Consider the following 22,164-nt stretch of genomic DNA (forward strand, 5'->3'; position numbering starts at 1 on the left):
AGGTGCCCCTGAATTAGCAGGATTAAAAGGTAAACAGACTGAGGGAAAAATAGGAGATGAGGGTGCAAATCACAGCAATAAAATCAGGGTTAACTCTAGGCTTCATTGAACTGAATTGAGGGTTTGTATTTCAGTTTAAAACAAGCTCTTTGGTGGAAGAAGGTGAGCTGGCGTTGTGGACAGGGTACTTGGGGTTTTGTCCACCCCCTTACCCAACCCAGACATCTTGCATTACACTGGACAACATTAACCTTTCCTATAACTCAGGTCTCTGCGAGGCTGCTGTTTCTCGGCTTCGCAGTCATGTTATGGTAACAAGTGCACTGCCAAGAGGAAGATATTCAATAACCAGTGGTGAAGGTCAGATAAGAACAGACATAACAACCAGCAAACCAGTTGTGTGGCAATCTCTGAATTTTTATTCAAGTTTTCTTAGGCAAGTACAGATCCACGGTGACTACACATTAAATACATCATGCTTTCTTCATTTTGGTCATAAGATCAGTGCTCTTGAAGAGAAGACTAGTATGAAAAGGCCTATAGCTTGAAGCAGCACAAGCACTGCTGCAGTTGTCAGAGTGCTGCAGCCTGCCGTACGTACATATGGGGCTGAACAGGCATGCCAGCAAAACTGCATGTGCAGCCTGAAAGAGACTTAATGAATCAAACCTGCTCCTGCCATCAGTGAAGCCACATCCCTCTCTGGTTTCAAAGGGCGCAGGATGTCCAGTGTGGAGGACAATGAACAGCAAACCATTACACATCAAAACAGGCACCCGACAGCGAGACACTACATACAGCTGTCACAGTAGATTAATTAATTACAACATCCAGGGAAATAAAGCTGCCATGCTTTGAAACATTACCAACAAACAAAATGGGAAAAGGTGATCATTTAGCTGAAAGCAGCTCGTGTCTGAAAACAGTGGAATGAATATTTTGCATCCAGTGTGCAATAAATATTGAGATAATCTTCCACTGAGCTCAAAAGCATGGTTATGTGAGAAGGAAGGGCAGGACATTTTGATCTTTTATACTGATATCTGTGTCATGACAATTAACATTGCTTTGCCCCTGCTCTGCCCTGCCTGTTTGCTGCCTGGCTCTCTTCACCTTTCAAATGTATGACAGGTGCAGCTGGCTCAGCGAAGCCGTTTTCACCCTGCATGTCTTCTTCAGAAACAAAAGGTGCAAAAAATCCCTCAGAAAGGTTTCTTCCAATATTTCATTTATTTCTTCTGTACTTTCTGTCTTCAGCCTTCCTTAAAAACCTAATTCCTATTTCTGTCACAGCATCACCCTTCAGCCTGTCCTGGAGAAAGGTAACTTCTGCTGTTAAGTGAACCTGGAAAGAATCAGGTCTGATCAGTTAAGCAAAGAAATGCCCAGTTTTTCCCCTGTCCTCCAGTTTAAGGAGCTTTTTCTGTCTCTTACCACAAGGGGACCCCCTTTCTCAGGATTCATAAGAAAACAGATTTCTAGCTTGTTTTAAAATATCTTTCCCAACCAAGTTAATAAAGAGGACGTTTATATACGCTGGAACTTGTATAATACATTACCCTTCATTCCAGTGCTTTGCTTTCTTCCGAGAACCTGAATTATGTACTTGATGATTTTGTGATCGCAAAATTTCCTGGTGATGTGCTAATACTTATACTACTTTTGCTATTTAGTCCCATCTCAGATACTATAATTCTGAGACTGACGTACATGCATAATACTTGTACAGCTTCTGTTTTCTTGAAGCGTAAGATATATGACAAATTAGATATTGACAGAAACATAAAGCAGCCCAAACATTATCTTCCAGAAAATGCCACAGAAGCTCTACAACTCAGTGAATTTCAAATGATGCCCTTTGTTTATTTTTTTGTAAAAGTCTTAAATTTAAGAACAAAATTCGGAATGCCATCTGATACACTTCTGATGCTTTAGCTTTAACATTATACCCATCCACACTTTGTTTGCTCTTTCAGCAGGTGCTGTGGTAACCTGAGAATATTACTCATTTTCATGTATTTGGCAAGAATCAGGAATGGCTATTACAGGTTACACCTATGCAAGAAAGTAAGATGGGCTCAAGGAGCAGCTGAGGAGTCCAGCAGGCCCCCCTGGCTCTCTACATTATATGTTAGCTGGTTCCCTGATCCCACCTGGCTTTTGCACCCAAGTTAGATACTGAAGAGCCAAGTAGGGACAGTGTGGGGGTGAGCTAACCTGTGTGCTACTCTACCCCAGGATCCAGGATCCATCTGGCCCTTTAGATACAAACATTTAATCTGACAGAGAGGTTAAACATTACTAAATTTCCTTCATTTATCCGAGCAAGTGGTTTTGCTTTCCTGCATATTAGCAAAGAATGGAGAAAACAAATGTGCACTTCCTTACCATTTCCAAGGCACCTCGAATCACCCCACAGAGGAGGTTGCAGTAGCAAAGTGATGCCCGTTCTGCTGGCAGCTCCTCCACAAAGTCCACTAGTGGGTTTTTGTCCAGGATTAAGGAGAATTCATTTCCTGCAGCACTACTGCAGCTCACACTAGGGGTGACCCCAAGGTACATCTTGAAAGCAACCTGCAAAAGGATGAAACTCTGCTGCTTGAATCTGTTGTGTGCAAACCAGACATGAAACTTTAGGATGCAGCATACTGTAGACTAGCTTTACCCCAGGAAAATAGGGAGAAGGGGCAGACAGGCTGGAGATCAAATTAGATTTGCCTCTTCTGTGATCAGCTTGAGCCAGAAACACAAATCTGGACCTATGTGATACTTCAGGGAAGTACAACAGAAAGCTGCTTATTGTGTCTTTGATGTTCCTACATTTACAACCCCATACAAAGTGGTTTTGTTGTTACCACTCATCTGCTTTCAGTCACGGCACACTCCCCTGGGACCATTAGCATCTATATTAGGTCCTTCACTACATTGCCAGCAACTTTGATAACCACAGCTCAAAAACTCCTGCGACTGGTGAGTGTGTGTCTTTACTCTGACCTCCATCCACCGTCAGAAAAACAACCACCAAGAATAAGACTGCCAAGACAGCAAACTTATTTGATTACATAGAGCACTGCTTGCTTTCCTTCTATTACTGATGAATGTTACTGTAAATGTGCAACATCTGCTCTGCTAGTGGAGGGGTCCCCTGTGAGCATGTTTCTCCAGACAGTGACATCACGGCGTTATCTAGACCGCGCATACGCAGGCAGGCTAGCAGCAGGCTGTTCTTCCTCTGGAGAGCTCTCCCCTGCTACACCACTACAGACTGCTACGACCAAAGATAAACGTGTCTTGATTTTTACCTCTTTAGTGAGCATGAAACATGGATGCTTTCCAAACAATCCTGAAATTCTTTATGAACCGGAAAACCGCTATAGGTTACAGTTTTATGGCACTCCTGACAATGGGAGGTGAGCGTGTGTTTTCTCTTGTTGCTTTCAGATGCCCCTGCAGCAATGAAAACTTCAGGTACGGTTTGGTATTTCTCTTCTCCCCTGCTTTTGTTTTGCTAGTTATTGGATATTTCTTGAACAGCAAGACCTGGAAACTCTTTACAGGCTGCTGGGTGAATCCCAGAAAAATATTCCCCAGAGGGAATATCTGCCATTTTTTTTACATCTTTGGACAAATCACTTTAAATGCTCTGGTAGCCCCAGTGATGTGGCTTTCTGTGGCTTTGCTCAATGGGACTTTTTACGAATGTGCTATGAGTGGCTTGAAAAATCCTGCCTACTTGAATGCAGTTTGCCACAGCAAATCTGCAAAGTGCTTTGAAGAGCTATACAAGGTAGCCTGTGACAAAAGCTCCATGCCCTTTTCAGAGAGTGACGAGCTGAAACGAACTCTTCAAGCACAGTCCCAGGTAAGAAAAATAAATTAAGAACATTATGCAGTTTGTACTGTCACTGTGATTTATCTGTGGATGATCCTGATGTCAGATGCTAAGATAAAACTGTTGATTTCACATAAACAAAGTTTTGGCATGATGCAGCCTTGCAAAATACAATCAATCCATCTTGTAGTTCAGTTTGAGCTGTGCCATACTTCGGGGGGGCGGCGGGGCACTGACAGCAGGATCAATAAGACCAGATAACTTAAAAGATTTCTTTCTGAATGAAGATTGCTCTAAAGAGAAAATGGATTGTTTATGAGGCTGAATTAAAAGATGTCACCCCATTAAAGGGAACTATCCTATTACAAAATCCATACCACACTCTCCTATTTTATACTACCATGATAACTGTAATGAAATCTTAGGTCACTAATAGTAGAAAAATACTGGAAAATAAGATTAGTGACAGATTTGTGACTGCTTGCATAATACATTTCTGTTTGTGTTTCTCATGTTCATGGTGCCGGATGATGACATGATTTTGTCCTGCTTGGAGGAAGGAAGAAACACTAAAATAAAACAAGCAGAACATACAAGCTGAGACTGCATTACCTCTTACTGTATTGCTGTGATACAGTTCTGTTCACTGCCTTGTAATGTAAATAGAGACAAAAAGTCAAAACAAAGGGGGGGGGGGGGGGGGGGGGAAGTCTACAGAAAATGACAGAAAGATGAGTATTGGCAGGAATTAAAAAACCCCAGTGGAGCCAGCAAGGTTTTGTCAGGCAACTGTACCCATCTGCAACCACTTCCTCCCCAACAGCCGGTTTTATTTTCTCATGCAAATAGGACCGGTATGCAGACAAAGCCTGTGCTGCAGACAAAGCAATTTACTTGAGAGTTTTAGAAGGAAATAACAAATAGTGCTGAAGACTTTAAGTTGTATGTATGGGAAATAGTGAAAGACCAGTGACTCAGTCTATAGCATGAGAAAACATGGGTCCTTTCTCCAAGAAAGTGAAAAGCTGCTAAAAAGAGCAGTTTCTCAAATACCCATAGAAATCATCAGTCAGTACAAAGTGACTGGAAACATAAAAGAAATAGCAGAGCTATTCTTCCATACCAGTCCCTAAGAATAATTGCTTGTCAAGCTTCTCTGTTTCACCTATTTCCCTGAGGAAACTTTCTATATTCCCTCAGCTAAATATAGACTTTTACTGGTGGTTATTTTTTTAATATTAGTGCAAAAGTTCACATGAGAAAGGTTACAGCTCTCCATATCATCACCATTAAAGCATGGGAAATCAGTTCCAGTTCATATGGGTCTCTGAAACCTAGATTTGTTCCACTGTTTGAAAACAAGTTTGTTTGTTGCTTTTTTTTTTGAAGATGTTACACGTTGCAGTGGAGTAGGTAGGTAAAACTATTGCTTAGGCCAGTGGCACTAGGCATGAAAAAATTGTGTTCACACCTCTGCTCTCCTTAGAGGAGAACATCCCACAATAACAATTTCAAGTAAGTTTTTCCACCCTCAGCCCTTGCTCTAATCCTAGAAGTAGCTCTTTCTTTGAAAATGTTAACAGAATTTTGTCAAACACTGAAGTTGCTACAAAAGAAGGTTGAGTTATGCTGGAAAAGCATATTTCAGCAAAAAACAAAGCTTTCTGAAAACACAACTGTTTCTAATCAATGTGTAGATGAATTGGGCTCTATTCCAGTGCCAATACAGACCTGCCAATGCGCATGCTAATTCTTCTTTCTCATGCCCTCTCCGCCCAGCATTCTGACCGGATTGGGCAAGAAGGTGATTTAAAACCAGTTTTGGCATAAAAATTATTTTCCACTACAAAGGGCTGATTCATTGAAGTCTAAAAAAGTTCACAAGAATAGCACAGATTTCAGTGAATCTCCTGGTAGAAGACTTGGGGAACACTTCTTAAATTTAAGAAAGTCTTTTATATTCCTATTAGCTAATTAATGCAGTTGTTGGTTTTGGTTTGGTCTGTGTTTTTTTGAGGTTTTTTTCATTAAAAGGAAGTCTAAAAAAACACATCTAAAAATGGTCACAGTTTAAAAGGTTGATTGAGCTGAGACAAAAGTTACTTTTTTGGGGTTTGTAGTTCATCATAATTCAGAATTGTGTCTTAACCTTAATTCTTGCTGGGTAATTTTATTTAACACTTCCAGGAGACAGAAAACCATTTACCATCTAGTGATTGGGATATTTTATTCTCTTTATGCACTTTTCCCTTTTTGTGACAGGACTCTGTGAGCAAATCCAATACACTTCATGCCAGACAGTTATAGTAATAAACTCTCATCATGCAGGCACTACTCCTGCTTTCAGGTCCCCTCTGTTTTCTATATAGCTCTATTCATTTGATTTATCATCAGACTTGAGTTCTGATTCGAGACAATCTATCCCTGAACCTGCCATTGCTGTTATGCTGGAGACATCACTTCAGCTATTTTTATAAAATGGGATGGGGAAGCAGCCATACTCTAGTATAAGCCAAATTTTCCTGAGCATTTTACCTTCCACTGTAAAAATCAGCCAGCTTTTGCCTTCCTGAAAAAGACACACCAAAATAAGCACTATTGAGAAGCCTCAATCCTCATGTCTTCTGCTTCCCGCTGGTTCTTGTATGGATGCCCCATCAACACTAATGCCAGGCACGAAATGCAAACTGGGATGAGACACTGCAGTGGGGTCCCAAGAGGGCCCTCTGTACAAAATGTGGTCGCTCTCTCAGACATTCTTGATTTAAGTAGCATTTTCACTTGGGCCTTTTTAACCTGAAACACATTTCTTTTGTTTTCCCAGATTTTAGGCTGGTGTGTGATAGTTACCACAGCTCTCCTCTCCCTGCTAACAACTTGCTGCGTCAGCTGCCAGTCAAAAGTCAGCCACCTCCAGCTGATGTTCTGGAGGGTGTATGCGGAGAAGGAGAAGGAGCAACTTGAGCAGATTTTCCAGCTGTATGCCACCAAGCTGAGCGAGCGAAACCTGAAGTGCTTTTTTGAGAACAAGGAACCAGAAACAATTCCTCTGCCAGCTTTTCAGGCATGGGAGGATGCTTCCCAGCTCTACTCTTTCAGCAGTAGCAAACAGCATTATAGCACAATTCACAGGCTAGTTGAAGAAGGCCAGAAAGAAATCAATGAGGAAAGAGAAACAATGCTGGACTTTGTAGACAGAAGGGAAATACCATAGATCAAATATATTTTCAGCTTTTTTACATCTTGCTTATACGGCCTATTTCTAGCTGGTTTCGTCTCTGTATTTTTTCACAATGGCCTCTTCTTCATCAAGTTCCTGCCTAGTTACAAACTTGCTCCAGAAGGATGGAATGAAATTATTTCCCTACATCAGTGAAAAAGCTGCAGATCTCCATGGCACCTAGGGTTCACACTCTACTAATGTTGCAGACTCCAGATCAAGAGCTGACAGCAAAGAGATGGATAAAAAAAGAGGGGTTTAGCAATATCCTATGTAAAAGACACTATATTATGCACATCCTATGTAAACCAAGAGACCATCACAATGTAACACCATTTAAAAGGTGTGAATATAATAGGGGTGTGTGTGAATACAATAATAGAGGATGTGTGTGGTTTTCTGCCAGCCCACAGAAAGTAAAGGTTTTGCTTCCAGGTCATTTCCAGGCCATTTACAGATACAGCATTGTTTTGAGGCACCAGTGGTCACACAAGGCATCTCAGTGTCTTTGGACTCCTATTGCACCTACAATGCTACGGATGGTCACAATGATCAGCCCGGGTCCTCTAATCCCTGAGACATCTGCCTGGGGACGTGACCTCCACTGACAGTGAGGTGCCAGGTAAATTTTTAGACAAATCTTACAGTTGAAGTGTAGGGTACCAAGAACTTGAAATTACCAAATAGCTCGGCATTTTGTGTAAAAATTAACATGCTATTTTGAAACATAATCAGTTGTTGTTAGAGCTTTGTTACAATAATGAAAATGCATTACTAATATTTTGCATCTATAGAGTACTTGGTATTATCTTCTCCCACTGAGAATTTCTCTTTGTGTGGGTATAAAGCTCCTGTTTTGAGTGGGGTTTGGGCACTGGGTGCAGCCTGTAGAGCTATGCAATTATTGTTTGTACTGGGCCAAAAGCCAGTGTACAACAGAGGGCCTGGAAGAAAATTCCACATTTTAAGACAGGAAAATATTTTTGTAGCAGGGTGATTTTCACTTTTTCTGAGTATCTTAGGAAACTTAATGTCTGGAGCAAGAGGAACTGGCAGGCAATGCAGGTGAGGTGACTGCATGATCAGTACTTCTGACAAATGCATTTCACCCCAGAGCCCTATGCTTTACCTCACCTACTTGGAATTCACCACATGGCTCTAATACGGGGTGTTTAGAGTCTTTGCAAATACTCTATAGAAGGAGAACAAAGTTTCTGCCAAGTTCCTTTTCCTGGGGTGACTGGGCAGGCTTTTATGCAGCATTTTACTGCCGGTCTCCCCAAGTCTGCAAAGAATCATATTTTTTTGCTCTGTTTGAATAGGGCTCTTATCCACAAATCAGGGTACTCTGTCCAGCTGTTCTCATGCTCGCTGCTCTTCAGCAGAAAAAACTTCAAGAAACTATCTGTATTTACTCTTTGTTAAAATAAAATCCAAGAGCTAACTCCACTGTCTGCTTAGAATTTTCTCTGTGTTTTTTAATAACTTGTGGTCTTTGAACAAACAGTTTAAAGTTTTTTTTATCCCAGCTGACCCACTTTGCATCAGACTTAGAACATATGCCTGAATGCACCTGCTGCAACTGAAAGCACAGATGTGACACTGTCAAAGTGAAAGTCACAACAGCAGATATGTCTGACACCACGTATGGCACGTGCATTTTTCTCCCCAGGCTCCTCTCCTGGTATAGCAACTATCTACTTCCAGGGTACACATCCCTTCGCATTTGTCTGCTTTCTCGTTTTTTACAAGATGCCCCAACATCTACTGCCCAGCCCCATTTCATCTCCTCCCTACACAGTAGGGGAGAAGTGACACCACCTAACAGGACGTCCCCACTGCCTGGGCCACTCTTCCCTTCCCAAAGCCACCTTTCCACCTCCTTCCTCACAAGTACCGCAGAAAAACAAAGCAAGAAGGGATGCAAAGGCAAGGACTAAGTAGGTTAATAAGCTGATCACAGAATATGGGAAACAAGTGTGTTGATATAAGGAGGAGATCTCCACTGTGACAAGGCAAAAGCATAGTTGGCAGGGGGAAAGGTGGCAGGACAGATGGGTTCTGTTTTGGGCTTTTGACACCCTCTTTTTCCTCAGGAGAAAGCTCAAAGCTCTGCACCTGAGTAGCCAGTGCCATCTGAATCAGGAGTGTTTTCCCAGCCTGGTCTTCTCCTTTATCGTGGAGGAACAAGACCAAGTTATGTTCTCCTCCCCTTGTCCGTACCCTGCTTCATGTTCACAGGTAACTCATGTTCAGTGTCCCCAGCTCCAAGAGCAGCTGCTGAGCACTTGGTGCTGCAACATGTGCCTGGTAGAGGCCCAAGTCTTTTGCTAACCCTTGTTCTCAGGGCTGTGTTACTCTGTGTTGTCTTGCCAAAATGCCTGCAACGTAATGCAATTTCTGTGTGGATGCTGGAATACTTATATAAACCCAGACAAAAATAAAAGCCCGTTTGACCCTATGTTTTCAATTGGAAACTGGTTTTGGAAAATCTAACCCTGCCCTTGAAGCAGCTATGGCAAAAGTTCTTCTGTATCAACATTGTCCCTGAATTAAAGTTCAGCAGCTACCATAGCAGCTCAGAAAGTGGTGAACACTATTGTCAACACTATCCAAAACAAAGTGGAAAAAAACCCATAAACAGCAGTAGCAATATTTCTCTCTTGGAAAACTTAGATTTTCACATTAATTCTGATGTCCATCAAAATATGAGTGCACAAATAAACAGGAATCTTCTGCTCAAGTCTCTGTGCTTTGCCCCTCAGTTTACTATTTCTTCTCCTCTGCGAGAACCCATTTTTTTCATTTGAATTCTGTTAACTCTTCTTCACCTACACATCTGCTGCTCCATCCAACTTCAAGTCTGTTATAAGAACAAAAACTAGTTAACAATGCTAAGCCCTCATATGCTTTCAATTTAGTTTCATCTGTATTTTGCAGTATGGTATGACGCATCTGTCCAAATTCCATTGTTAGAATTTCCTGTGTAAAAGAAAACTTGCATGGAAACTATGCAAAGCCAGTAGCTGATTTGCAATGGAACACCAAATTAAACCAAAACTGCACATTTAAAATTGTAACAAAGTCTCAGCAGAAAAAAATATAATTAAGTATAGATAAGTAATTCAATGGATATGAACACTTTTTAAAAAAACAGTCTATGACTGGACAGAAATTCCTTTAAAACTAGCATACACAGCTTCTCAGAAGGTAAAACAAAGTTCTGCTAAGTCTTTTCTTGTGACTAAAAGACAGGGAAGTAAAACAAATGAGAGGTTTAGAAAGCTGCATTCCTAAATCTGTCTCATTTCTATCTATATGAAAAGGAAGAAAAAATAAATCTGTTTGACATGTATGTAGGTTCACCATCAAAATGACACCCATATAAAGCAAAACCTCTCTTCTGAAAATGTTAATTGCAACTCTATGGGATTATATATTGCTTAATGTCAAACAAGAAATCTGTGCAGCCAGAATTAAAAATGTACCACTACACTTTTTCAGTCTTAACCATAATCCTATCTCTCTCAAGCAGCAAGAATAAAATTCATTAACATTTTGATGGTGTTCAAATACAGTCTAGAATTACTGAAATATTTAGGAGGCCACTAACTTATCAGTCCCTTTATATACTGCTGGGGACTCTTCACTGCAAAATGCTGTATGTGTAAATAATGTTGCAAAGTAAGTGATAATACAGACTGTTAAAACTGAAACCATAATTTCAGATAACAGAATAACAAGATTAATTAAGGACCAGAATTAATCTGCTTGGAAGGTGAAAGACAGCAAAAAAACTATTTTTGCTAGCATACTTTTCAATCTTAGTACTTTTCTACAGTCGGTGTTTGGGAAAAGCAAGATGCTTGAAAGGTTTTGCCATCTGTTGCTGTTTCTGTGTATTCACAAACTTTTCTTCACTGTTTATAGTGCAGTTCTCCAATTTTTTCAATTTAACTGTCTACTGCTTAGCACAGCAACCTGCTATATGCATTTCCCTCTCACTTTTAAGACCTGAAAAGCAACATCTACCAGCTTTTTAAATCCTGCCAGCTTCTGTCAGACTTTCAAACTAGCCATATGTCAATATACAGGGACCTTGCTGGTCCATTTGGTTTCCATTTTCTTATCCCAATTTGCCAGTGAGCAGAAAGCCTATTTCTACATGGCCTGTTTCAGCTCTTTTTTATTCAGTCCTGGCAGTAACCCTGCAAAGTCACAGCACCAATACACGAAGTCAGTGAGCACTGTGGGAACTCAGTGTAGAAGGACTCACTTTGGCTCATCATCAAAACTGGGCCCTCCTCCAATCCAGTATAAAGTAGCAGTAAATCCCAGGCTTTGCAGTCTGAACCAGTGGTTGAAATTCTAAGCCCTCAGTCACTGCCTTAGGTGCACCTTTCCTTCAGTATTTATTTCTTAATATGGCAAGCTGACTTGTACTCCTCGTTTTATGTTTTTTCCCTTTGCTTCATCTCTTTCCATTTCTGCAGGGAACACCCACCGCCTGATCTGACTTATCCTCTGCTTTCCAAAGGGCTGCAGGGTAACAGCTGTGTTTACAGGATGTTTGGCTCTGACTACTTGAACTGCTTATCTGCCTTAATTACTTTAACTTTGAACTGGTTTTACTCTAACACACTCATCCTCAAACAGGTTTCTGCCTTGGAAGAGTTAGTGCAGTTAAGTATTTAAGCACTTTCTCCTGGCTGAGGACACTAGTGTGGAAGGGTTGAAGAGATCATGGGAAAAAGCTGTGTAATCCTGAGCTGATAACTTAACAGCATATTTGCAGTTATTTGCTGTGTCGCTTTATGTATGTTTTGTTGGTATGTGCCTCGGACAAATGTGCTTGAAGACTACTTAAAAAATGTTTTGCCAAAGAATTGTGAAAATACTTTCCATATCACATTTTGCCTCAGAAAGGTTATACTCCTACTACAGAACTCCACTTTTAGTTTGCTAAAAATAGTCTTTTCAAGAGACTGTGTGCTTTAGTTTTTCCAGTCTTTCCAAGTAATTTTATTTTTCTCAGCAATTCTCTTTTGAAGTACAACCTGCAGAGAAATAGTGTCTTTTCCCTTAATTTGATGGTTAACTTCTCACAGTATATTGTTGTTGAATCCCCTGTACTCAAGAATGTACTTAAGTTTAACTGTACTAAAGCATTTGTAAATAAGGGAACCATAAGGAATAAGACCCAGAAAACCAGATATGTGGCACATATGTGAAAATCCAGGAAAAAATTACTTTTAATATTAAAAAAATATATTTAAAAATTTAAAAACAATCCAGAAAAAGAAGTACACGAACTATCTGAAGAAGAACATAAATGAACACAACCTTGATTTTTCAGCCTGGTATTGTTCTTTTAATGAGACAGTGTATTTTGATACAGTGATTGAAATGCTGCTTGTCTCATGTTTTTTATTCAGCTGCTCTCACTGCTTCAGTGGATCCTCCACTCCAGCTCAGCTCCTCCAAAGGAAGAGCTTTGTTATACACCATCCTGATTTGAGACTCCAAAATACACTTTACTTCAGTGTCCTGGTTTTGGCTGGGATAGAGTTAATTTTCTTCCTAGTAGCTGGTACAGTGCTGTGCTTTGGATTTAGTATGAGAATAATATCAACAACACATGATGTTTCAGTTGTTGCTAAGTAATGTTTACCCTATGTCAAGACCTTTTCAGCTTCCCATGCTCTGCCACTGAGGAGGTGCACAAGGAGCTGAGAGGGAGCATAGCCAGGACAGCTGACCCAAACTAGCCAAAAGGATATTCCATACCGTAGAATGTCATGCTCAGTATATAAACTGGGGGCAGTTGGCCAGGAGGGGCCCATCGCCTCACAGGGACTGGGCACTCATTGGTCAGTGGGTGGTGACCAGTTGTACTGTGCATCACTTGTCTTTTCTGGGGTTTATTTATCTCGCTTTTTATTACTTATCATTATCATTATAATTATCATTATTATTATTATAATCATTATCATCATCGTAATTATCATCATCATTATTATTATAATTATTATTATATTTTACTTTGATTTTTAAAATGTTCTTATCTCAACCCATGAGGTTTACCTCTTTCCAGTTCTCCTGCCCATCACATGGGAGTGGAGAAGCGAGTGAGCAGCTGTGTGGTGCTTAGCTGCTGGCTGGGATGAAACCACAATATTCAGGAGGAAATTTAGTTTCCAGTCTTTCATGAGCTAATGGAATCTGGCTGGCTTTTAGTAATGTCACCTGTTTCTGCTTTAAACTTTGGCAGATCATGGGGTGTGTGTACTTTACAGCCCTACCAGCAATAGCAAATGCAAAGAGGTCCTTTCCCTGTTTCTGTGACAGCCATCAGTTCCTCTATGACAAGCATTTTGGAATGATAACATAACTTCTGTCCCTCCATTTCAGTTAGTTGTAACATAAGTGTCTCTGACATGGTTAATGTGAGCAGGATCACACATCACCCGGTAACATACACTTTGAACTAAGATAATCCTGTACAACCAGCATATACTGGTACCTTATTTCACCGTATAGAAAGCCTGCTCTTCCCCAGTACATCAGTCAGCAGTTAAACATAATGCTTACATTTAGCTGATGCTGCTGGTAATTCTCAAGCATTCAGAAAGTATGCCAGTCATATTTTTGTCTCCTAAAATGAGCCAATGGAAATGAATGCCAGTTCAATTAACTGATGCCCAGATCTGTTAAAACAAACTACTACCTTGCAAACTGTTCTTTCTAATAAATTGTGGTTAACTTTTGCCATTGGGGAAGGCTAGGCACATCTTCATCAGCAATGCTTCATAGCTGAAAATCATAAAGCATAAAGGGCTCATTCATCATGACCTGAATGTGTATTAGTCTGAGCTAACTCAGTATCTATGAACTACTACCTCCTTTACAGTGACTCAGCCGTCTAAAGGGGCTGAATATTCCTATGGATTTCTGTAGAGGAATGAAGCTGGGTTAATTATCATTGATAATATACAACTATGGGTTGTAAAGTAAAGACAACTGCTTCAGGGGCGGCGGGTTGGCCGATGTAGATAAAGCTGTGGCTGGTTCTGTTAAGTGGTTGGGCAGCCAATGAAGAGAGCAGCCGAGGAAGAGAGAGGAGGAAGAAGCAGAGAGAAGGGAGAGAGAGCGTGCCTTGAGTGAGGAGAGACTAGGGGAAGACAGCAGAGGGGCTAGCACAAAGAGTATGTTGGTATGTGATGGTAAAAGCCCTTGTTGCGGCTGGCTAGTTTGGAAGAGTGCTGCGACAGATTTCTCCTTGAGCTTCCCCAGGAAATCTGACTTGCCCATGGAGGCAAAAATAAATCTTTAAACACCCATGTATTGCCACTAAATTTCCTCCTAGATCTTTCTTGTCTGACAATAGTGTGAATGACTGATTAATAAAAGGGAAATTTCCATCAAAGAGAGCAAAAGCACTCACTCTGATTTTATCTCTTTGATTTCATTATTAGACTTGTGGGTAGTCAGGAAAATGTTCTTCTCATTTTCTTTTCCTTTCTTCTATTTCTTCTCTATTACCATTAAGTCTCCCTTTTGAAGAAAAACCTGAGGCTTATTTCTATATTACCATTTTAAAGTTAAAAAATGTCTAAGATAATTATGGAGACACTGAGGAGATTTAGATGACAGGGTAAGAATATCAAAGTTCAAGATCTGTATGAGATGGTTAAGACTTATGCTCCTAGAAAAAGAAAATAGTGAGGGAATATATGATTTCCAGTTTGTTAAAACTGGATCATTTTTTATTGTTTGCTGCATTCTCTGGCAAGAGTAGAAGAAATCAGCTTAAGCTGCATTAAACAAAAAGAAACTCTTTACTTATTCTAATGGCAAAATGCCCCTTAGGCTACTAGGAATAGAAGAATTTTAATTTCAGCATAGCAACTGACTTTAAGGTCAATTTCGGTCAGGGTTTGGCAGCCTCTCACATTTTGTGTTCTCAGTCCTCAGATACAAAACTAACTCACCATTAGGTGAATGAATACTGTGGTTTTGTCAACCTTTTGCGGTAAACTTACCACTATGGGTTTGTCAAGACCATCCACAAAATTCTTGTCTCACTAAACATCACGGTTTTTGTGTTCTGTTGAATGTGGTTTTTTCACCAGCCTGATGTAGCACTATGTTACAGAGGTAGAAACTAATGTCTCCTCTCAAGGCCAGCCTCTGTGAGTTACTAATTGACATGAGGTAATCAACATAGATAAGGAAAAGTGTGTATTTCACCCAATGGAAACATAGGTGTGATTGTAGAGATATGTTTTGATAGCAGTATGGCAGAAAATGTAAGTAACTCCTGGAGCAAAACTATAGAGGACGAGGGAGAAGCTGAGACCATTGAAGCTGATGAAAATATAGAGAATGTAAATTTTATCTACCTGTGCAATCATGTCTGCGGTTTCAGAATAACTGCGGCACTTTTTCACAGCTGAATGAGCTAAAAAATCATCTATCAGCCTTATGCCAATGCTGTATCCCCTAAGGAGAAAACAAAGAAAGTTAATATTCAAAATGGGGGACTTCTTTCCACCTACCATCTCCCTAATCTGTCTCTTGTGCTTTCTCAGCAAAACAGCTGCATGTTCCTAAATGAATTGCTTTGAGGACAACAGAATTTGCTGGTCTAGATTCTCCTTTCTACCGCATTTTGCAGTGCAGTGGGATTGCTGTTCATGTAGTCATTTAAGGAATCAGACTTCGTTATGCACAATACTCCTGGCAAGGATGATATGAATGTTGTTTACATACACGTTGTCTATACATACATTTATATTGACATATATGAATAAATATTATATGTGAGATGTGAGTATAATATATAAACATATGCAAATAATACAAATAATACTTCTTTGTCACTAAAAATAGGATAGGATAACATTGCACAGTATTTTCACCATTCCTCTGTGATCCCCAGAGTTCATCTTACATTGACCCTGTCAAGGAGAACAAAGCAACTGCCCCTTTAGGTCACAGCATTCACCTCTGGGCTGGCATGGAGTTCAGCAAATCCTGGGCACCCTCAGTGCAGTGGTCAGGTGCCAGGAAAATCCACAGGAAATGGACTCACATCTGATCTCTTTCTTCTTATTTCTTTACCTCATTATTTGCTCTTTCCTCCACATTTCCCTAACATGTTCCTATTTGCACAAACAATTTGAAAGTTGCTAGTCAATACACAGTTTCACTACACCACCAACTTCATTTTGTATTTAAAACGCTACGGTTTCAGAGAAATTAAATAAAAAGGGATGGAAGTTAATGGATTTTTTTATAAAACAAATACTCATTCCTAGCTCTCACAACATTCCACAGATATTTATTTTATAGTCATCTCTCATTCATCTCTGGTTAAAGTAAGAAGTTTCAAAAATACACAGGCTTCTTTACGATGGTATGGTGGAAATTACTAAAGAGTAGTTTTGGAAGACGTGGAGAAATTTTTCCTCCTTGTGTTTTTATTATTATAGCTTTTTCTATAAAATATTTTGAGGTTTTGTCTTGATAAAGACTTGATGAAACAATGACAGGTTTCATTAAAGCAATACAGCTATTTTTACTTCTATGAAGATGGAAACAGCCCATCTAGAGGAAGAAACCTTACAGATTCATAGATGACCTGTGACAGTTGGCGACAGTATTCTTAGCTCTCTCCACATATATATATATATGTACGTATATAATCTGTAGTGAGAAAGGTGTTTTTCACCATACAGTTGCCAAATAGTTGCTTGTCAATTTGTTATTCATTTGACTTTGCAAATCTAAGGCGTAACAGTTGAAAGGAACCTAAGCAGTCTTGTACATCACCAATACATACCTTGCTAACTGATGATGACATATTTACCAATGTTATTGATACTGATACTTACACAATAAATAAATATTTCATTTTTTCTTGATGCATGACATACTGCAATTTTAAACCTCATGCTGTCAAAACCACTTTTTGATCCTGTCATCACATTATACATCAGATCACTTTTTGGCTTCTTGTCAAAGACATGGTACAAAATCAGTAAGAAACTTCATTGAGTTCAAGCTTCTTCACTGAGGATGAATGCACTGACAAACAGGCAGAGGCTGCCAGCATCCACATAAATGGAAACAAAAAATTCCCTAAAAACATTTCTGAGTTCACATTCTTTCATAACATTTGTGTCAATCTCTTTCTGTTTTTCAAAAAATGCTTGGAGGTATTAACTATTTTGTGTGCCCATTTTGCCTGAAAACACAAGCCTTACTCTTCTGCCAAAGATCTTAATCTTCTTATTTACCAGCCCAGAAGTTGTTTCTTGCTGATTTTCTGTGATACCATTATTTTTACTGTGGTAATGCCTAGGAATCTTAGTCAGGATGACAGGATCCTATAAACATAGGATCTCAATTTTTCAAAGAGGTTATCCATTATAGAAATCAGTTCCTCATTGACCATTTGTGCTAACTCACTCATTGCTGTATGATCTTTCAAAGGTGAGAAGCCCATCTGCCCCTAACCCAGGGAAGAGAGCCACCTCACAGGGGACAATTCAGACCACCCAAGTCAGCCACCTGAATTACCTGCTCTGGGAAGGCAACTGACTACAAAAGGAAGCTGCCTATTGACTGAGTCACCTAAGCCAAATCCCTACAACCTGGAATTGCAACTGCTTCTTAGCTGTCCAAGTCACAAACCCAAGGTATATGAGTGGGAGGCACAGGAAGGCCACATCAACAGTGAACATAGAAATGCATGTTAACTAGAAAATACCTGTGAGAAACAAAACGTTTGTCCCGTTTGAAAGAATATGGGTACAAAGAAATAGAAGAGGAGAGTTAACATGGAAGTTGAAATTGAATACATGGATATAGGAGATGAAATTTATAAGTTTATATTATGCATTAGCATAACAAAGGATCAACAAGGACCAAGTGTAAGCTATCAAAATAATCCTGAAACTTTTCTTCTGAGTATTCAAAAAGAGAATTGTTGATCTTAATTCACAAATTTGTGTTACTTCTGTTGACAGAATATTGAACCTTATTCTCATGATCTCTGTAATCCTTGACAGAGGGCTAGAACTCATAAGATAGCTGACATAAAGCTGAAAGGTAACATATAGGTGGACAAATAGCATTATCAATAAAGCTGAACATTTAAAACAGTACTTACATTTTATCTAACCAGGTGTTGACATCTTCATCTTTTTCATAGTCCTTGCACAGCTGGGCTACCAAAGCCCCATATGTGAGTACAAAAAGTTCTCTGCTCTGAAAAGGTCGAAATTGAAAATGAAGCAAACTAGAATCAAACTTTCCCACACTTTTGAGCTGCTACTGCATTAAAAGCAAGCAACATTAACATCTCCATTAATAAAGAAACTTCTGTCTGTGGATGTGTAATCGCTGAAATCCACAATTCAGTGTGACAGAAGCTGAACTGATCAGCACTTGAGTCTCTGCACAGGGAATTTGCTTGTCAAAAAGACTTTCTTGGGATACAGCTACTTTCATCAGGTGCATTCTTGCATCCTATAACCACACATATGTATGCTTGATTGATAAATGCTGTCAAATGCCACCCAAAATTAATGACAATCATTTAGTTGCAGGGAGAATTACAGAGGCAATGAGCTATTGGTCTGTTTACGAAAGGAATAACAGTATATACACTGAAATTCCAGTTCCTTTACAAAGGTATGGTTGATCTGATTCAGATCATCAGCTGCTTTCCCAAGAAAATAAAAATTAGATAAAGAAATTGGCTCAGAATAATGAAAACATACTATAATTCAGCACAAGTGTAAAGAATAACAACAAGTAGAGTAGAAAAGAATCAGCCCCATTGATATTTCCCCTCCTTTATCAGTCTTTACAAGTAACCTGAATCACCATCAATACTAGCTCTCCAAATTCCTGGACAATCTCGTTGCTACGTTATTTCCACTACCTGAGCAAGATGAAGGGAATGGGTGAGGATTACAGCCACCTGCCCAAGGAGCATGGAGAGCAACTGAGGAGGTCAAGGGCATATCTCTGCACAGATCCTGTCACAAGCCCTAGTCTGGGATCTTCAGCTGCGCACCAATCCAGAGGAAAATTTTCTTCCCTCCCTGCCCTGCCAGATCACCTCCATGGCACTGCAGAATTGACTGTATTTAGCAGGAGCAGCAAGTGTCCTTTAGGCGAGAGACTAGGTTGACTCTCACTAAACTTCTTGGGCAAGAATTAATTAAAGGAAGTGCTGCAGGCCTGAGGCATGTGGGCAGACTAGAGGTGCTTTTGTTTATAGCCTGTGGAAAAATAATAGTGAATACCAATGAAAACACTAGAGCAAATCACAGGAAAGGAATAACAGCTTGGTAGAAAGTCTTCTTCCTGCTCCTCTTGAATCAAAAGCTTGGAGTTTAACCAGTATGTCCATTTCACCAAGTCACTGTTCAAAATCTGTAGTATGGAACCATGTCCTAAATTCACCTTGGTGATAATTCCTATTTACAATAATATTGTTCACTTTGCCAAATTCTTGTTAAGAAGTTTTTAATGGAGTAAATGGATGCTATACAGGTTCTGTATTGTTCTAATCTCAGCAAAAAGTCAGATTTGTGATAAGACAAATACCTTAGAGAAACATAAGCATACTCTATCAACATGAGTGTATTTATCAGCCACTCTTGCTATCTGTTGAAGTACTTTTTGTCCATAAACTTATGTATATTAAGTTTAATTATATCGTATTCTTCCATTTCTTTTTCAGTAGAAACCTCTGTCCCCTTTTCAAAAACTGACATAACATTGTTTGCTGTGTCATTCTGGAACTTCTCTACTGCCTCAGCTCCTATCAAAAATCACCATTCACCATACAGAAAACCCTAAGGCTCTAAGTTCCTGAACAAAGATTTGTGTGGAATTGAACCATCCAAACACAGGACAGACTTTGTGTTTCATTTTAATATCTAACAACAGAGGCATATAAACTTACCTGACATTTCTATCTTTGACCATAAACTTCTCTAAGCACTTAGACCTCTGCCTCTGAACAAATCCCAGTCTCAGAAACTTTGTGCCCATCTTTCCTAAGCCTGTTCAGAATCTCAGTACTAGGGATAAAGTAAAAACATGCAGTTAAGTGCCCAGTGAGTGAGATAGTAATCTTCTACAGTTGTCTATGTTCTCTTTTCCTTACTAGCAACTTCCTCTCTCTTCAGTTTGTTGTACATATGTATACATAGATATGTGTGTCATAATTATACTTTTAGATGCAAACATATTCTCTTCAAGACACAATACTATCATTGGGTATTTTAAACCACTGTGGCCTTATTTCTGCATTTATGGCATTTTGGTTTTTTGGACTTGTGGTAAAATAGTCCTATACATTTCGAAATTTTCAACCATAGATAGTTTCTGAGGAAATTGGCTATCTGAATTTTTCCTATTTAGACACATCACTGCCAGAGAACAGGAAGAATAACCAATATCTTCAATGACACAGAAGAATGCTTTTTGTGACCATGCAGTTTAAGAAGACCTGTTGGGAAATCTTGTATGCAGTATATTTAAAACAACTGCTGGAACTTTAGGAGAATATGAACATGAAGTACAGAAAAAGAAGGAAGTTTTGGTCTATATAAATTCTACTTGATAGGATTCTGTGCTATGTGATCAATGGTCAAAACCAACATTCAAAGACAATGGTTACAGTTTAACCATTGTTTCCCAACAATCAGATTTTGGCCTTAAAGCCAGCATTGAGGTCCTGTGATGGTGCACTCCCTATGCACAGCAAAATCATGGCATTAGGAAAATTAAGAAGGACCCCTGCTCACGCAGCATCACCACCAAAAGAAGACATGGTATGGTGTGATCCCAGATGAACCATCTCTTCCTGTAATTGTTCATGGGATAGAGGTGTGGCTGACGCAGCTTCTTTTCTCCAAAACAAGAACAGAGTTTTGGCCTCAAGGATTCATGTTGAGGGAGAACTGTCTGAAAATAATTTCATTTTATAGTCAAGGTAGCTGGAGAGATATGCAGGCTCCTAGAGCAAACCTCAGTATAACTGCTCAAACAGACTCCAAGTCCTATGGGCAGGCTTTTTTATGTCACTGCTTAATAGCCGGCAGATTGTTGGCAGCTCACAAGGGGGTCCCACTGTAGTCATAAATGCTGCCAGCACCTCTGCTCTGATACTGGCAGACTCATCCCCATCCTTCCAGCACTTTTTGGAAATTAAGGCTATTTGGAAATATGCAGTGCATCAATACAATAACAGTTTATTCCTAATCCATGCACAATTTTAACTTAGAAAAATGTCTTACTATTTTGTGGTTGTCCTTTCTTCTTGGTGGCCGAGACATGTTGCTTGTGTAGCACCTGATGTACTTGTCAGTTTATGTCTTTTCTTCCTCCAGCAGCATAGTTTTCTCTCCAGTCACTGTATTTCCTCTTTCCCTTTTCTAAAGTTTTCTCCTTTCTGCTGTTCTGCCTTTTGCATGAGATGTGTTTGCTGCAATCTGTAATGCTGCTGATGCTCCTCCTATTTTCTACGTGTACTGAGCCCTTTGGGAGGAATTTGACTGGCAACAGATCTGCCCCTGTACACAACATAAATAACAGCTCCATCCATAAGAATGATCTGTAATCAAATACACAGCAAACAGCCATATGAAGTCAAACCGGGCAGCCCCGAGAGATTCACAAGTCTTATGTTTTTAGGGACAGCAAATTCATTCTGTTGTTTCTGTCAGGTTTTGGTGTTTGGAGAGTTAATAAAAGTGCCCTCTCTGAAGAACAAAATCACAGACTCAGAATCATGGAATTGTTTAGGTTGGAAAAGACCTTTAAGATCATCGAGTCCAACCGTATACCTAATACTGCCAAGCCCACTGCTAAACCTCGTCCCTGAAGATACTGTTGTATAAGGTAATTAAAAATTGATCATTTTCAACTTAAAGGAGCTATAGTCTTCTGTCAGCTCTGACTGCTTTAGTCTGGTGAGTTAATGCCTGCCTAGGCAGTAGCAGTATATGTTACGAGGCATTACTACCACCATGTTTCTGAAAAGCTGGCAGGACAGCCCTAGAGCACCAGACTCCCAGAGGAATGA

The 22,164-nt window shown here is 39.7% G+C and overlaps 2 protein-coding genes across 2 annotated transcripts; one reads left to right on the forward strand and one right to left on the reverse strand.

Annotated features, from left to right (window-relative positions):
• Window positions 1-406: 406 nt before the first annotated feature.
• On the reverse strand, window positions 407-21,654 carry TRAPPC3L (trafficking protein particle complex subunit 3L). Its single transcript, XM_005243733.3, has 5 exons — window positions 21,377-21,654; window positions 18,229-18,326; window positions 15,455-15,554; window positions 2,389-2,574; window positions 407-1,345 (listed from the first exon to the last, which is right to left on the reverse strand). The coding sequence occupies exons 1-5, from the start codon at window positions 21,413-21,415 to the stop codon at window positions 1,226-1,228; spliced, it is 543 nt and encodes a 180-aa protein (XP_005243790.1). The 5' UTR covers window positions 21,416-21,654; the 3' UTR covers window positions 407-1,225.
• CALHM5 (calcium homeostasis modulator family member 5) lies at window positions 2,650-8,501 on the forward strand. Its single transcript, XM_005243731.4, has 2 exons — window positions 2,650-3,862; window positions 6,657-8,501. The coding sequence occupies exons 1-2, from the start codon at window positions 3,323-3,325 to the stop codon at window positions 7,044-7,046; spliced, it is 930 nt and encodes a 309-aa protein (XP_005243788.1). The 5' UTR covers window positions 2,650-3,322; the 3' UTR covers window positions 7,047-8,501.
• Window positions 21,655-22,164: the final 510 nt, after the last annotated feature.

Source organism: Falco peregrinus, chromosome 7 (genome assembly GCF_023634155.1).
Source record: "Falco peregrinus isolate bFalPer1 chromosome 7, bFalPer1.pri, whole genome shotgun sequence".
Classification (NCBI taxonomy): Eukaryota; Metazoa; Chordata; class Aves; order Falconiformes; family Falconidae; genus Falco; species Falco peregrinus.

What these genes read in the sequence shown, in the direction of transcription:
- CALHM5 (XM_005243731.4), top strand. Translation starts at nt 3,323, where the DNA reads ATGGATGCTTTCCAAACAATCCTGAAATTCTTTATGAACCGGAAAACC. An exon ending in CTCTTCAAGCACAGTCCCAG is followed by an intron (nt 3,863 to 6,656) that starts GTAAGAAAAATA and finishes TTGTTTTCCCAG; the next exon opens with ATTTTAGGCTGGTGTGTGAT.
- TRAPPC3L (XM_005243733.3), bottom strand. Translation starts at nt 21,415, where the DNA reads ATGTCTCGGCCACCAAGAAGAAAGGACAACCACAAAATA. An exon ending in GAAAGGACAACCACAAAATA is followed by an intron (nt 18,327 to 21,376) that starts GTAAGACATTTT and finishes CGACCTTTTCAG; the next exon opens with AGCAGAGAACTTTTTGTACT. An exon ending in AACACCTGGTTAGATAAAAT is followed by an intron (nt 15,555 to 18,228) that starts GTAAGTACTGTT and finishes TTTTCTCCTTAG; the next exon opens with GGGATACAGCATTGGCATAA.